This window comes from Bombus pascuorum, chromosome 7 (assembly GCF_905332965.1).
Source record: "Bombus pascuorum chromosome 7, iyBomPasc1.1, whole genome shotgun sequence".
NCBI lineage: Eukaryota > Metazoa > Arthropoda > Insecta > Hymenoptera > Apidae > Bombus > Bombus pascuorum.
In genome coordinates, this window is record NC_083494.1 from 14,725,455 (window position 1) to 14,738,892 (window position 13,438).

The window sequence follows — 13,438 nt, forward strand, 5'->3', positions numbered from 1 at the left end:
GGAATCTAGCTTTTCCTGGCACAACTGTATCTAATCTTGTGTATCTATGGATAATTGTTCGACAGAATAAAGACACGGCGAAAGAAAAGCGTCTAAAAAGGCTCGTATTATATTTAAACAGGAAGTTAATATAAAATAAGAATTTATAAAATACGCGCCACTAACGATAACAAGATCCGCACATATATATGTGCATGGACTTCCGGCTTACGTAAACGATTGCACCAAATTAAAAATGTTCAATTAACAAAAAGGAAATCCGGAAATTCCGCCTAATAACATCGCGAAACTCTGCATTTTCACGTGAGAAACAATTTACGCTGGGTGAAAGTAGTAAAACGCCCGTGAAAATACGCGAAATCGGTGGATAAAGCATTTTTTCTACGTTTGTACTGATTTTGTTTGTTTTGTAGTAATTTTACAGTCTCTAATCTGTGATTTATATGATTTTTCAACGATTGTAAAATGATGCGAAACTGAGATAATTATAAGCTGACACGTGCTCTTTCTTGTAGCAAAAGGTCATAGTCTTCTTTACAAGACAGATAACTAAATAAAAACAAGTATAAGGTGAAGTTGCTATTTGCAGCAACAACGAAAAAAAACAAGGCCTCGCAGTCACTAATAATGCTTTGTAATATGAAGAAAGATTCGCAGTCGGTTATAAAATTTATTTTAAAAAGTTCCTGATCTTTATTTTACATTTCGGCCTGTGTCTTTGATGGTAGAGTAGCGATCGTGAAACTACGTACGTAAAAGTGTTAATCACTGTGATAATTAGTCACTGTGAAAGACAAACTTCGCATAAGGCGTGCAAATTTGTGGCAACAATTTTCACGATTCCTTGAAAGCCAATAAAACGTCTGTCTGCTGGTATAAAAGAAGCGCTTTCAAAAATATTTCGATGTCTGAATTTTTGACTATAAAGATAAGAAACGGATTAGATAAGCGTCTTGTTATATATGAGCACACGATTTTTCTCCGAGACACGGAGCCCGACGTTAAGGAATTAATATTCAAGAGGCAGCGTTTATTTATGCGATAAGACGCGTGAAGTGTAACAAACAAGCAGCTTCGAAAATGTCGATAATATCGGAAAGCATTATTTTCAGAAGAATCAAATATTTAGGAATGCATCATAAATTTCAGGACATATTTTTCGATTAAAGGTTCAGAAATATATCATGAGCCGAGTCGGTGGATTTCTTACATAAAATTACAAATTTCATCGTATAAATTTCACGTCAACTCTATTTGAAAATAGTTCTTCGTGCTATTAATGTTTTCCTAACCATACATAGATAGAAATAAAAAATAGATTCATCGACTATCGAAATAATATCTTCGAAAGCTTAAAATACAATCAACCTACGAGTACGCGTTTCATTTCATCGTAAATATTCACTGATACAGCATTTACAACATACAAATATAAATTTACCGCCGAAAAGATACAAGCTCGACATCGCTTCGTTGTTCCAATGTTTTTTTTACGACGGAACAAGTGCACGAGGGAAATTTATCGCGACAGTAATATCCTTTGCCCCTAAATAAAATACAAAAGTAGTTTCTTGTCATTACCAAAATGGTAGCGTAACGTTACCCTGGTGTACCGTTGCCCATCGGTATTCCGTGGAAGCAATACCACGAAACGTTGATATAGTTCTCACTTTCATATCTTGCAACATCGTTCTACTTTTTATGGCCGTTTATATATGCATCTACCGGTTCCAATTCACAATTCGCGAAAGAGCGATAAATATGCCCGCGAAACAACAGCTCTTGGAGCCGGCCCCGAAAAAATATTTTACTTCGAACTTCAATCGGACGTCTAAAACACGCATAAGCTATAAATCTGCAACGAGTACGTGTATTTAAACCAATACTTTAATCCAGCTGGGAAGTTTCAACGCAAGCGCATCGCGTGACCGCCATCTATCTGAACACGATCTAAACGAGCTCGATCTCGACCGTAAATAACGCAATTATATACAACACTCGTAAATTTATAGGACGCCGGATCTCATAATCGAAACACACATATCCAACGAGCCGATGTGATCGACGTATCGATCGATCTGAAGGAAGCCTGTTGTTGTCAAAAGCAACGGATAAATAATAACGAACTGTGAGTTTTACCGAGTACGAGAAACAAAACGTTCGAGAGAAGAACCGGTACAAGATACGATATTATTTACTTCGCTTCGGAATAATTTATACATCGGACTGTACCATTTTCGCGAATTATATGCTGCACCTTTTACCAACTCGAGGAACTTCTTGTAATTTTGGCTGTTGCTGATCTTGGCCAGATACGGCTTCGAGAAGTCCTGGAATATCACTCGAACCGATTTCCTCTTTTTCTTTCCGCGACCAGTGGCGCCGTCCTCGCCGTCAGGCGTCAAAAACTGTGTCTCCACCGATAGATTCGCATCGTCCACCACGATCTCGTCTATATCACCGTTCGAGTCCCGCCAGCAATGGACAACAATTTCGTCCGCATCGTCGCTCAGCTCGTCTATGTCGTCGAAGCTGGGAGTTGCAGTTAAATTCGAATAATAAACGTCTTCCTCGTACTCCAGTGACTCGAATTCGTGTTCGTTTTCACTCGGGCAATCCTGTTCACCGTGGTCCGCACACACTCTCGATCTCGTACTTTGTTTCGAAGAACCTCGGCGATCTTCGACTTTAGCCTGGTCCTGTTTAACGTCCGGCATATCGGTTTTCATGTCAGCGGAGTTACCCGTCTTTTTTTTCTTCTCGAGGTATCGAAGCGAATACTTAATTATCATTCGATTCGTTCATTTGCTTATCTGTTTATTTATTCAATCTCGATCGAACACGTTAGACTAGTTGTCAGCAAGGTTAGTAGAATAAGCGGACGAGTGAAACGCGAAACGGTCACTTTTGATCAGTTCGTTCGACCGAGATTTAACGTTGCAAATGGAGAACTCCCACGACATTGCGAAATTGTCAAACGTTTTTATGTCTAATTATCCCCTGCATCGGAGATCGTTGATAAAATGCTTGTCATGTCGAACGAAACGTCCTCTTACTGGATATCGCGTCTTTGTTCCTTCGCTACCGGTAAAACGAGTTCCTTCTAAAAACTGTTTACCGTAACCGCGCCAGTCCCGCTAATAAAACCATTTACACAACTTATCCGTGGATCACACCACAGCGATCATCCCCGCAACGATCTACGAGTTAAACTAAAGCTTTTCGTCGGAAGCGCTGGTCTCACTTTCGCGAACACCACGGTGACCAGTCACGCGTCTCGCGCGTAAACAATTTCAGTTGAAGTTAGGTGTCGCACACGTCGAAAATTGCCGCGAGAAAACTTCACCTCTTAAATCCAAGGTTTTCCATTCGAGTAACGATCAACGACGATTCGCTAAAACTTTTTTTTCCCAACGATCCGAACGACCACGTGCGTCGATCGCCGCGTGCAGACGACGATCACAGCTGGCACGATCACGCTTCGTTTTCCCGACGCGAACAGATCGCGAGTTTCGAATTTGACCAACCACGGCGCTAGTATCACCCGGCCACGTATCCACGAAGGAAAGAAATCGCGGCCAGTTATTTACCTGTTCCTCTTTCGAGAAGGTGAAAGAGGAAGGGACCTAGGGTCCCCACCATTTCCTACTTGTTAGTCCCTCTGTCTTTCCTTGCAACTGATGTTGTCTCGTGTGGCGAAATAAAATCTTTCTCGTTCATCGATTTCCATTTCTACCTCGTATTGGTAACGATATTCGTCCTAAACTTGGCATTTAAATATTTAACGAACGTTCATGACACATAATCCTCCTTCAAGCCCGCCATATGCGATACGGAATATGTCCAGAGTCAACGATTAAACAGCAATAACGGTCGCTTTTATGTTCATCGACTTGTTTCTAGGTATTTCGCGCACCACGAGGAGATGACTTTTGCTACGAATTCGATAAATCGATTGGATTATTTTCCTTTCACCGATTTTGCGTCGTGCAACACCGCGTAAGTGAATACGAAAGGTAAAAGGACGGTGTCCGTTGAAGTCTATACGATAAAATAATTTTTGTATTTTTAGCGCGTGATAGTGCGCGTACACGCTTTTCAAGAATCTTGATCGAGGATAAAAAAGATGGATTGGGGATAAAGGAAAAAAATACGCGCCTGTTCCTACCAAGGATCTCGTTGGATGAGGATGACGGAACGGAATCTTCAACGGTTCGATGACCCTGCTCGGATATTGAATTTCCTCTTGCGGTATATAAAAATACGGATGAAAAGTGGCGTTAAAAGGAACTACCGGTTTGAGAGAGCTTTTTCGGTTATATAAAATTTTTATAATACCGATAGCCACCGATAGCGAGTGAAAGTCAATTACGCTTAGGTAACAATTTTTTTTTTACTATAAAAAATGTTCTTAAAGGTATTAATTTTAGATCCTGTAGGAAACGTTCGTGTTAGATTAAAATGTAAAATTTCAATATAGAGTTATTTTCGTTTAGAGCTTACTCGTTCTAGAGTGCAGTAGTTAGTAGGTTGCACACGGTAAAAATGTGCAATATAACGGAAGAGACAGAATCAGTTCTAAAGTGGCGTTAATTTAGTGCTGGAAAAATAACACAATAATTCACATCGTAGATAGAAAGTATTTCACCAGAATTCTTACGGATGAATTTTTCAATTCATTTTCAATTAAATTCCATTTGAAAACTAGATGCCACCGCCAGTGAAGAATTGCGCGCATCAAATTGCAACAAGACATTCGACCCACCGACAATTTCTTAAAAATTCATATACCTAAAAAGCCATCGACCTTCCCATAAAATAACAAACAGAGTGAAAAGAAATTATTAATTCTCAATAAACGTGCAATATATTGAATTATACAGATATAATAGCGTTTAAAGGTCTTTAACACGCTAGCTATAAAAACAGAACGAGGAACAAATAGGAAGCGTGACAAATAGGGATATAACACGTATTTTCAATACCGAGAACTCAGAACGAAGTTTGATAGGACGGGATCTACGTGGAACCGGTTCATCCGCTTCTTTCGTTTCGATGTAGTTCTAAACGTGACCCTCCCTCGGTAACAGGAACTTCAAGGTTAACGGCTGGTTGTCGTAATAATGCACGGATGAAGTGACCGATCGTTTGGAAATATTAAAAATTCCATTGCCGTTCTACAATCGTGTAATTATTATTTCGTTACAGATATCGAACAGCGATAGGTGTCGAACGAATCCTGCTTTCCATTCCTGCAAACGTGATTTATCGAAGTGGGTCGCAGAGTAAGTTCGATATAGTGACCCAAGTCCTGCTTTTGTGTAATTGAGTTTAGTATAGAATAGTGGATGCGATAAACCTTAACGATCAAAGACTTTAATAAGCTCACGCCTATCTTTCCATATTTTAATATTATGACAAACAATATCTAGAAGAATGACCAGATCAATGTGTACATGTTTACGAGCATGTTTTTCTTCTGATGTTAAACAAATGTTTATTTTATATTCGGAAAGAAATAGCTTTTTCGTAATATAAAATATATATTTCCTGTATATTCGCAAAAGATGTTAGGTTCTTAACGTGGAATATAATATTGCGTGTATATTTCTATATTAAAAGAAGAATCGAATCCCTTCCTAACATCGTATGGATATATGTTCGATATTTTGCGCTAGCAGGGTAGTTGCAAAGCAAAACTTATTTTTATCTTAATAACGAGGAGCGTCTCCCGTTCTCCAGCGGAACGTTTCCCTGTTTCACTATCGAAATGCAGAAGGTAGAACGAATACTTGGGATTTTTCGCGAAGCAAGGAATCAGTTCGAGGACCTTATGTGCCTTCAAGTCGACCGAAACACGCGATGTCGGAATTACGGTGGGCAGGCCCGACGTTAGTTCAAGTAAAGATCGATAAAACTGCCGTGCTAAGTATTCGCGATACTAACAGCTTGCCGTCGAAGTCAAAGTGGCAAGTGAACTTTCTCAACGGCCTAAAGTTACGCTTTATAAGTTTCGCTTAGGCCGGTATCGATGTTGCGACCATCTTTTAATAAATTGCTCGCCGAGCGAATTTCGCTCAACCAGGCTTCAGACAATTCAGCTTACGTGAAAGCGGAATGAAAAAGAAAGACAAAAAGATAAAAGATGAAAGTGGAATCCAAGGTGTAATTTGCGCCGATGAGTACGCTTTCTAAGCGAGAAGATCGTTTGACATATTAGCTATTGAATCGAAAACGCGGGAATTCGGGCGGCTAGAGAATCGTGGTCTTATTAAGAGAAATGGGATTTTTTTTCAAACGTGAAATTAATTCTACCTCGTTAGAAAATCGCATCCAGCGAATCGACTGCGATGAAGATTTTACCATTTATTAAACATTGTAAGAAATACTAAAATATTTTGGATATTTTATATATTCTATTTATATTATGTGCATTCTGTGTATTTTTGTCACTTCAAATTGCTCGCAAATGCATGAAAATCCGCTGCCTAGTGATGAAAGTATCAACGCTGGTTGCAGAAATTCTCTTCGATAACATTTGATGTGAGAAGATTAGTTCAATTATTATCCCTACGTATTTAAATGACAGGTAAAGTTTTTGAAATTTCTCCTGCGAAATGTACTGTATACGTAGGTTTTTTAGATGAATAATATGCAGTAATTTATGCATTATACGAGCCAGATGGCACGTTGCATGGGCAAGCAATAACAGCAATATTGTATTAGCACGACAGAGGAACGGCTATTGAATGTGCAAGGGAAAAGCGGACAAAAAGTGAGATATTAAACGGGACGAGTGCTGTACACTTAAACTCGTTGTCGGCAGAACGTTTTGCCTTTAATTAATTTGCAGTGTGATTGAAGACGGCATCGTGGCTTTGATTTTCTCTCGTTTTCATATTCCAGGAGCAGATTTTTCTACGCGATTCATAAATCATTAATATTTTGAGAGAAAATAAAGTAAAGTATCTTGATGAATTTTTTTCGATAAGCGTTTAATATCGCGTTAAATACAGGAGATAAAGTTACGACCTTATTCATGATCATAATATGAGTAAAGTAAAGTAATATGAGTAAAGTATTCTATGCTGGATCAGATTTTGTTCTAGAACATCGAATCTCTTAAGAATGAGAATACTTTCAATGTTTGGTTATTACCATTGAAAGTACTTGATAAGTTTGACAAACGAAAATATCTTTTTTAACATGTTGTACTATATATAGAAGCAATTAATCGAGTGGCTGTCTCTAACTAAGAAATATAAAGCGATATATATTATATAGTCTCGAAAACCGCGTTGCTACTTCAGCTATTTGGAATTTTTGTTTTACGGTCTACGGATCACAGACATATTTGCGCATCCACGTGAAACCAAATCTGAATTCTACTCTTTGACTTAGAAACACGAAGTCGAGAGAATATCACGAGTTCGCTTCGTATGGGAACTGAAAATCGACGACAGTATTTCTACTTGCTACCATTGCATATCGAATTGACATCAGAGTAAATGTTGTTAATAAAATAAAAAGTTAGATATTCGCGTGAATTTTAATACGAAACATTAAATTAATTTTAATCTTGCGATAACAACATTTAATCGATATTTTTCTGCCATTCTTCTCATAATGAATTCATGGTGGAGGATACAAAAACCGATAATCGACTGTTAAACAAGTGTATGCAAGCATAAAGATGAAATCGTTTAAAGTACACGTTACAATGGAGCACGTAATTGAGAAACCTTCAAACTATAGTTACCTTCTAAATTTGCCACTGAAATTCTAACCGACAATTATTTCTAACAAAGGTTTCTGCAACGTTCATGACTAAAACGATTACACTGGAATGTAGATTACGAATCTGTAAATGTTGACTTTCACTTTTACTTTTTATGCAGCTGCACAGAAATGAAAAATAAAGAAAAGACAATATTTTCTTTGTAAGATTAAACGTTAGATCTAGCTAAAATCAAATTCTTATTTCTCTGTTACGTTAGAGAAACTCTATGTTAACTTCTCTTATTTGCATTAACACGTTAAGAGTCTTTTATCTCGTTAAAAATTTGTTTTGAAGAAAAGAAAAGAAAATTTCTTTCTTTTCAAACTAAAACAATGAGATTGAGATATAAGAAATCGTAGAACCGAATCGTAGAATTAATAACAAAGACGAAATATAAAAATCTTAAATCTTATTATTAAAATAATTATTATTATTTTACGTATTGTAAAATCAACTGCAAGAGAGTCTTCGATATTTTCCAATGAGTTTTCCTTTCTATATGTGTAAGAATTAAAATATATATATTTCTATACATATCTTAACTAACATATTTTGATTTAACAAAAATGTAGCATTGTAAAAATGCAAGTACAATGCGATTTTACCAAATTATTAAATGCGAATTATGGCAAAAAATAACTACGTTGCAATGAACAAAAAATAATCTAACAGTATAGATAATATTTCGTGTGTTTCATGAGGCGAAAGAGTAATGGTTGATAAAAGCATTGAGCATAACAAGTTCACTTACAATCAATCAGATTATGCAATAGATCAATGTTTGTACATAACCAATTATCTTCCTTGCGATTTCAAGAACAAGTATGCATACTGTAGAAAATTTATGTTGTTTCACGAAGCGTGTATGAGAAGCAACAGAAGAGAAATAAAAATTATTTATATCAAAAATGGAATCATAAATAGGATGCAGGAATACAATCTCGTTTCTTTATGAATTTAAAGATAAAAATTGAAATATAATAATAATTCAGATATATCTCAAACTTTTTAATCGAATCGTTTATTTTACATTAACTAATTAATTACGAAGCTGATACAATAAAGTAATAAAATATGTGAGTACAGATATTGAATTTCTATTTGAGATAGTTGTAATTTTCAGAATTAAACAAGCGTTTATACAGCGAGAAGAATAATGAAATAATTTTTTAGACTTCTTGTCAAATATCTGTCTGTATTTTTAAAAACAACGAAACAATGAAATATTCTCTTTCTCCTACATCGTTTTGCTTTAGTAACAGAATTTAAAAAAATAAAATTAGACTCTGTGTTAATAAAATATGCTACCAAGTCGATATATCTTCGCAATTTCGTCTCTTAGAACTGTTCTATTGCTACTGACGTGTCGTATATTTTTCAGATCAAAGTATACAATGACGTATCGGAGACTTGCTTCGAAGTAAAATAATCAATAATTTGTTTATTTTACGGAAAGATACGAATTGTGAGGTTGACGTACATAGATAATTGATCGTGTGTATTTTGAAATTTCTAACAATAGAAGGAACATCAAGCCTACGAAAATACGAAGTTACTAGTACAACTGCTGCATGAAAATAACCACACAGAATTTGCTTTCACGCATTGTGTGAAACAGTGAAAGCAATAATATAGCGGAAGAGCCGTCGTCGAAACGTCGATACACCAAAAATCGCGTATTGTTCGACAAGAATCGCGTTCAAATGGAATTTCAACGAGAAACAAAATCGATCTGACCTTCTTGACAGAAGGGTGAAACAGGAATAACTGTACAAAGCATTTTTTTGCGTGGCGGTATTACATTGCAACCAGAACGACCGCGCGACGCGATTTCCGCGAACACGACACTACGACGGCCTCAGCTTTTGCAACTTTCTCCTCGCGATTCTGTTCGCTGGAGAATCAACGAATAAGGGCACTGGTTTATACAGAATATTATAAAAAAAAAAAGGATCTAGGACTAAATTTATAGTATTGGCGGAGAAAATATACGCTTCTCTCTCGAATTAATTAATACGCAAAAAATGAATTCTTTTTGTGCAAAATACAAAACCCTCAATATTTTAATTCGAAGATTAATTCTTTTTGGGAAAAGTACAAAAATTCGTCTCCGTGTTTCTACGAAATTTTCGATACAACTTCCTCTCGTTTCAATACCAATTATCACATTGCTAGTAATACGAATAGTACACTAGGAATTAATATTATCAGCGAAGTATCAATCTCATTACCAAGATACAAAAATCATATTTCGCTAATTCTTCACGCGAAAACTAGTCGATTCTAAGTATCAAAATAATGTTTAAATTTAGAAAAAAAATTTTAAACTACGACGCATATTCGTGCGAACAGAACCATCCTTTTATCGTTGCACGTCTGAGCGGACATTATAACCTTTATCCTTTGGATCGCTACGAGCCAACTGACAATATTGACAATAAGATGTCCGTGAGTAACCAGCGGAAAGGTTCACCGTTACTCTTCCGATTGGTTCGCGGAAAAAAAGGCGAGCGTTTCGCGTAAATCAGTCGTCGCGATACTTCCGCTCATAGTCGGTTTACACGCGGTAAACGGGAAATATTTGCACTGAAAATAACGGCGCCGTTTATGAAAACAGAGTAAGGGAAAGTATGCACGAAACTTGGCCGTTAAACCATGAAAGATAAAACACTAAGTGGGCCTTTTTAATGTTTGGCGTAGGCCGTGAAAATAAGCTTGGTCGGAATCTAGAATCTCGAAAGCAGCGAGGAATAATTTAGCTCGGAGGGGTTCTTCGTCTTTTAGATCGTGCATTGCACAGCTCATAGATCTTTGATGGGATTAAGAATGAATGGTCAAGAACGTGGAACGAAATGGATTCGCGGTAGGTACGAAATGAGTTCCTCGTATTGCAAGTAGTTTCTGGTATTCTTGATATGTTCGGTGTTTCGATTAATGATATATTTTTTGATGTAGTATTATTTTTGTGAAAGATTAAATCGGTAATATTCATGAAATATACAATATCCGAATTAATTGTTTAAAAGAATAAAATTTCTATTGTGGGTATAGTGGTTATAGAAAAAAAGTGGATATGTTTTATAATGAAGTGCTTCTTCCTATCGGGTAATATACTTTTAATGAAAAATATTTTTTGCGATACTTTTGCAACATTCAATAGTACAAATCGTAATAGGACGCTAAATGTTCTCAATATTCAAGTATTTTCAACGTATCCAATGTTTGCGATATTTATGGCATTCCTAGTATTTTCAGCATTTCTTATAACCTCTACGCATGTAATTCTACTGCGTTTAGTACTTTATGGTCTTTGGCATCCCTAACACAATTCGCTGATATTATGTAATGTTCCTATTAATAGGGTTGACTAAAATAGCACATCTATTTTTATTTTATGTATCGCAAAAATATTGTTTCGTTAATTTGAAAAATTTTGCAACTTTTATACCATCGATACTATATCTTAAGAGATTTTTGGTATCAAGTATGTAAGGACAAAGATGACGTGTATGATGTGCTTTGTATTTTATCAAAATATTTCACAAGAAAACAGGTACTCCAATTTTACGTGCAAATCTAACCTAAGCCTAAACTACAAAACGTATATTCCAATTTTTCAAATTCGTCCAAATAATTTAAAATACCTTCTAAAATCAGTAAAGTAAGAAAAGAAACCTATCTATTTATACTGAAACCTAGTTACTATTTTCAGAGTTACAAAAATACGAAAATGATTTTTAACTCGACCTAATTAATCGCATCAACCTTAACCAATTCCATAATCGCAAGAATAATAATAAAGAAATAAGAATCGTATGAGACGTGTAATTTTCATATTTTTCCAACGAAGTAATGATACGTGTAACCATTAAAAACAGTGTATGTGTATAGCACGTCAGGGCGATAATAATTTTCGCGATAAGAAGTTAATAGCGACGACGATATTACTACACGAGTGCTACACGATATAGTTAGCGACATTTACCTATCATCGCTAAAATATCATTATCTTTCTAGCCACTTACGGCTACGTAATTATTACGAACAAAATACAACATCCGAACCGCATACTCATGTTTCATTCACGAACCAAAACGTGCACCATCTGTTAACAATGTTGATAACAAAACTAAATAAGTAAAAAGATAAAAATGTCCGATATTCCAAGAACAATAAAGCATTTAATGTATTTCAATTTTTTCATTGTTTTCAACGCGTATTAAGTAACAACGCATTTACATAAAAAACGGAAAAATGACGAATAGTGTACGTACAAGTAAATGCTGCCCTCTCATCTCGTTAAAGACCACCTTAAACAAAGGCTGGACAAATTCTAATCACGTTAGCGTAATTAACGACCGCCGCGAGACGAGAGTAACACAAACCGGTATATATATAACGTCGTGTCATGTATTTGTCTGCCGCGTAATTGGAGAGGTTAGGGCAACGATTGTTCGAACGGTGTATGTTCTGACTTCCTTAAACACGTCATTAACTTTCAACGATAAAATCGTAAATATCGTATAAATAAAAATAATGTTACAAGAGATATAATATTCAATATGTTAAATATAGCATTCACGGTGTTGCACAAAATATAATATTCACTGTAAAAACTTCCAAGTACTTTCGACAGTTATCTGGTGCAGAATGGCGAATGATATCGGACGATTATCGTGTTAGATCGACCGCGCGTCATTCAGCTAGACGAGTGCAGCGATTTTAAAGGCTACGGGAAATGTGAATGATTCGAAAAAAAAAGTCAGCATAGGTTAGGACGCGTTAGCCAGAAATATCGTGCAATTTATATTCTACATACATGAAATTATATTTCTTGTAAAACTACTCTTTGAAAGAGAAGAATGTTTGAAGTGGATGGCGTGTCACGCCGAAAATATGGAATGCGTTCTTGCAGAGGAAAATAAGAAACGTAAGTCGGGAAAAAGTGGCGTCAGTGATCTCACCTGTTGGTACGTTGCTCATTTTGTCGAATCGATGCGCTTACGTGGATGTTCCCTCTCGCTCGCACACGGATCCACCACTCGCGGTTAATCAACGAAACAATAATACGGACACGTTTTTCCGCGAGAACTTTCGAAATGTGGATACTGTGACGTGTTCACTGCTACCGAACCGAGATCGATTCTTTCCGAATCGCTTCTGAGGAACGGCACCGCGGCCATATTGAAAACAGTCGGCGAGTGGCGGCGCCAAGCGACCAAACAGGAACTAACATGCGCGCAAAACCGCGTTTGAATTTGTGGCGGCATTTCACGATTTCTACGATATCGAATTGCCTACGTACACTGTACAGTAGCTGCAAAAAGTATTGATACATCATTGTACCTATTAAGTGATTTACGTATTAATCGATTAGGTTCGAGCATATTAAATTTTGTAGCATTCGGTAGTACTTTCATATGACTGCAAAAATTTCATCGTCTATGGAAATAAAATGCAGAACCTGATAAAAAAAACTCTTTATTGAAAAATAAGGAATATGCCTTTAGTTTCTGTAGCTACTGTACGTTGATATTGAGATATTGAAAATGTGAAGAAAGTGTACACTATAACATGATTGATGAAAATATTTGAACAGTTACCGTAGAAAATGGTAAAAAGAATAAAATTTTGTGGGTAAATATATGTCTATGACAT

General features: G+C 36.3%; 1 protein-coding gene and 1 long non-coding RNA gene across 5 annotated transcripts in view; one reads left to right on the top strand and one right to left on the bottom strand.

The window, feature by feature from the left end:
* The window catches only part of LOC132909312 (tumor protein D54), a 22,323-nt gene extending 9,336 nt beyond the window's left edge, over positions 1-12,987 (bottom strand). Inside the window, exon 1 of one of the 4 annotated variants that reach the window (XM_060964083.1) lies at positions 12,745-12,987. In XM_060964083.1, the coding sequence (XP_060820066.1) occupies positions 12,745-12,763 (19 nt within the window). In that variant the 5' untranslated portion in view covers positions 12,764-12,987. Of the gene's footprint in view, positions 1-1,603; positions 1,840-2,257; positions 3,481-12,744 lie in introns of those variants that run through there. The other 3 variants (XM_060964080.1, XM_060964081.1, XM_060964082.1) reach the window with 3 other exon arrangements.
* On the top strand, positions 3,657-4,470 carry LOC132909339 (uncharacterized). Its single transcript, XR_009658524.1, has 3 exons — positions 3,657-3,745; positions 3,904-3,999; positions 4,073-4,470. It is a non-coding gene; the product is annotated as an uncharacterized LOC132909339 (long non-coding RNA).
* Positions 12,988-13,438: the final 451 nt, after the last annotated feature.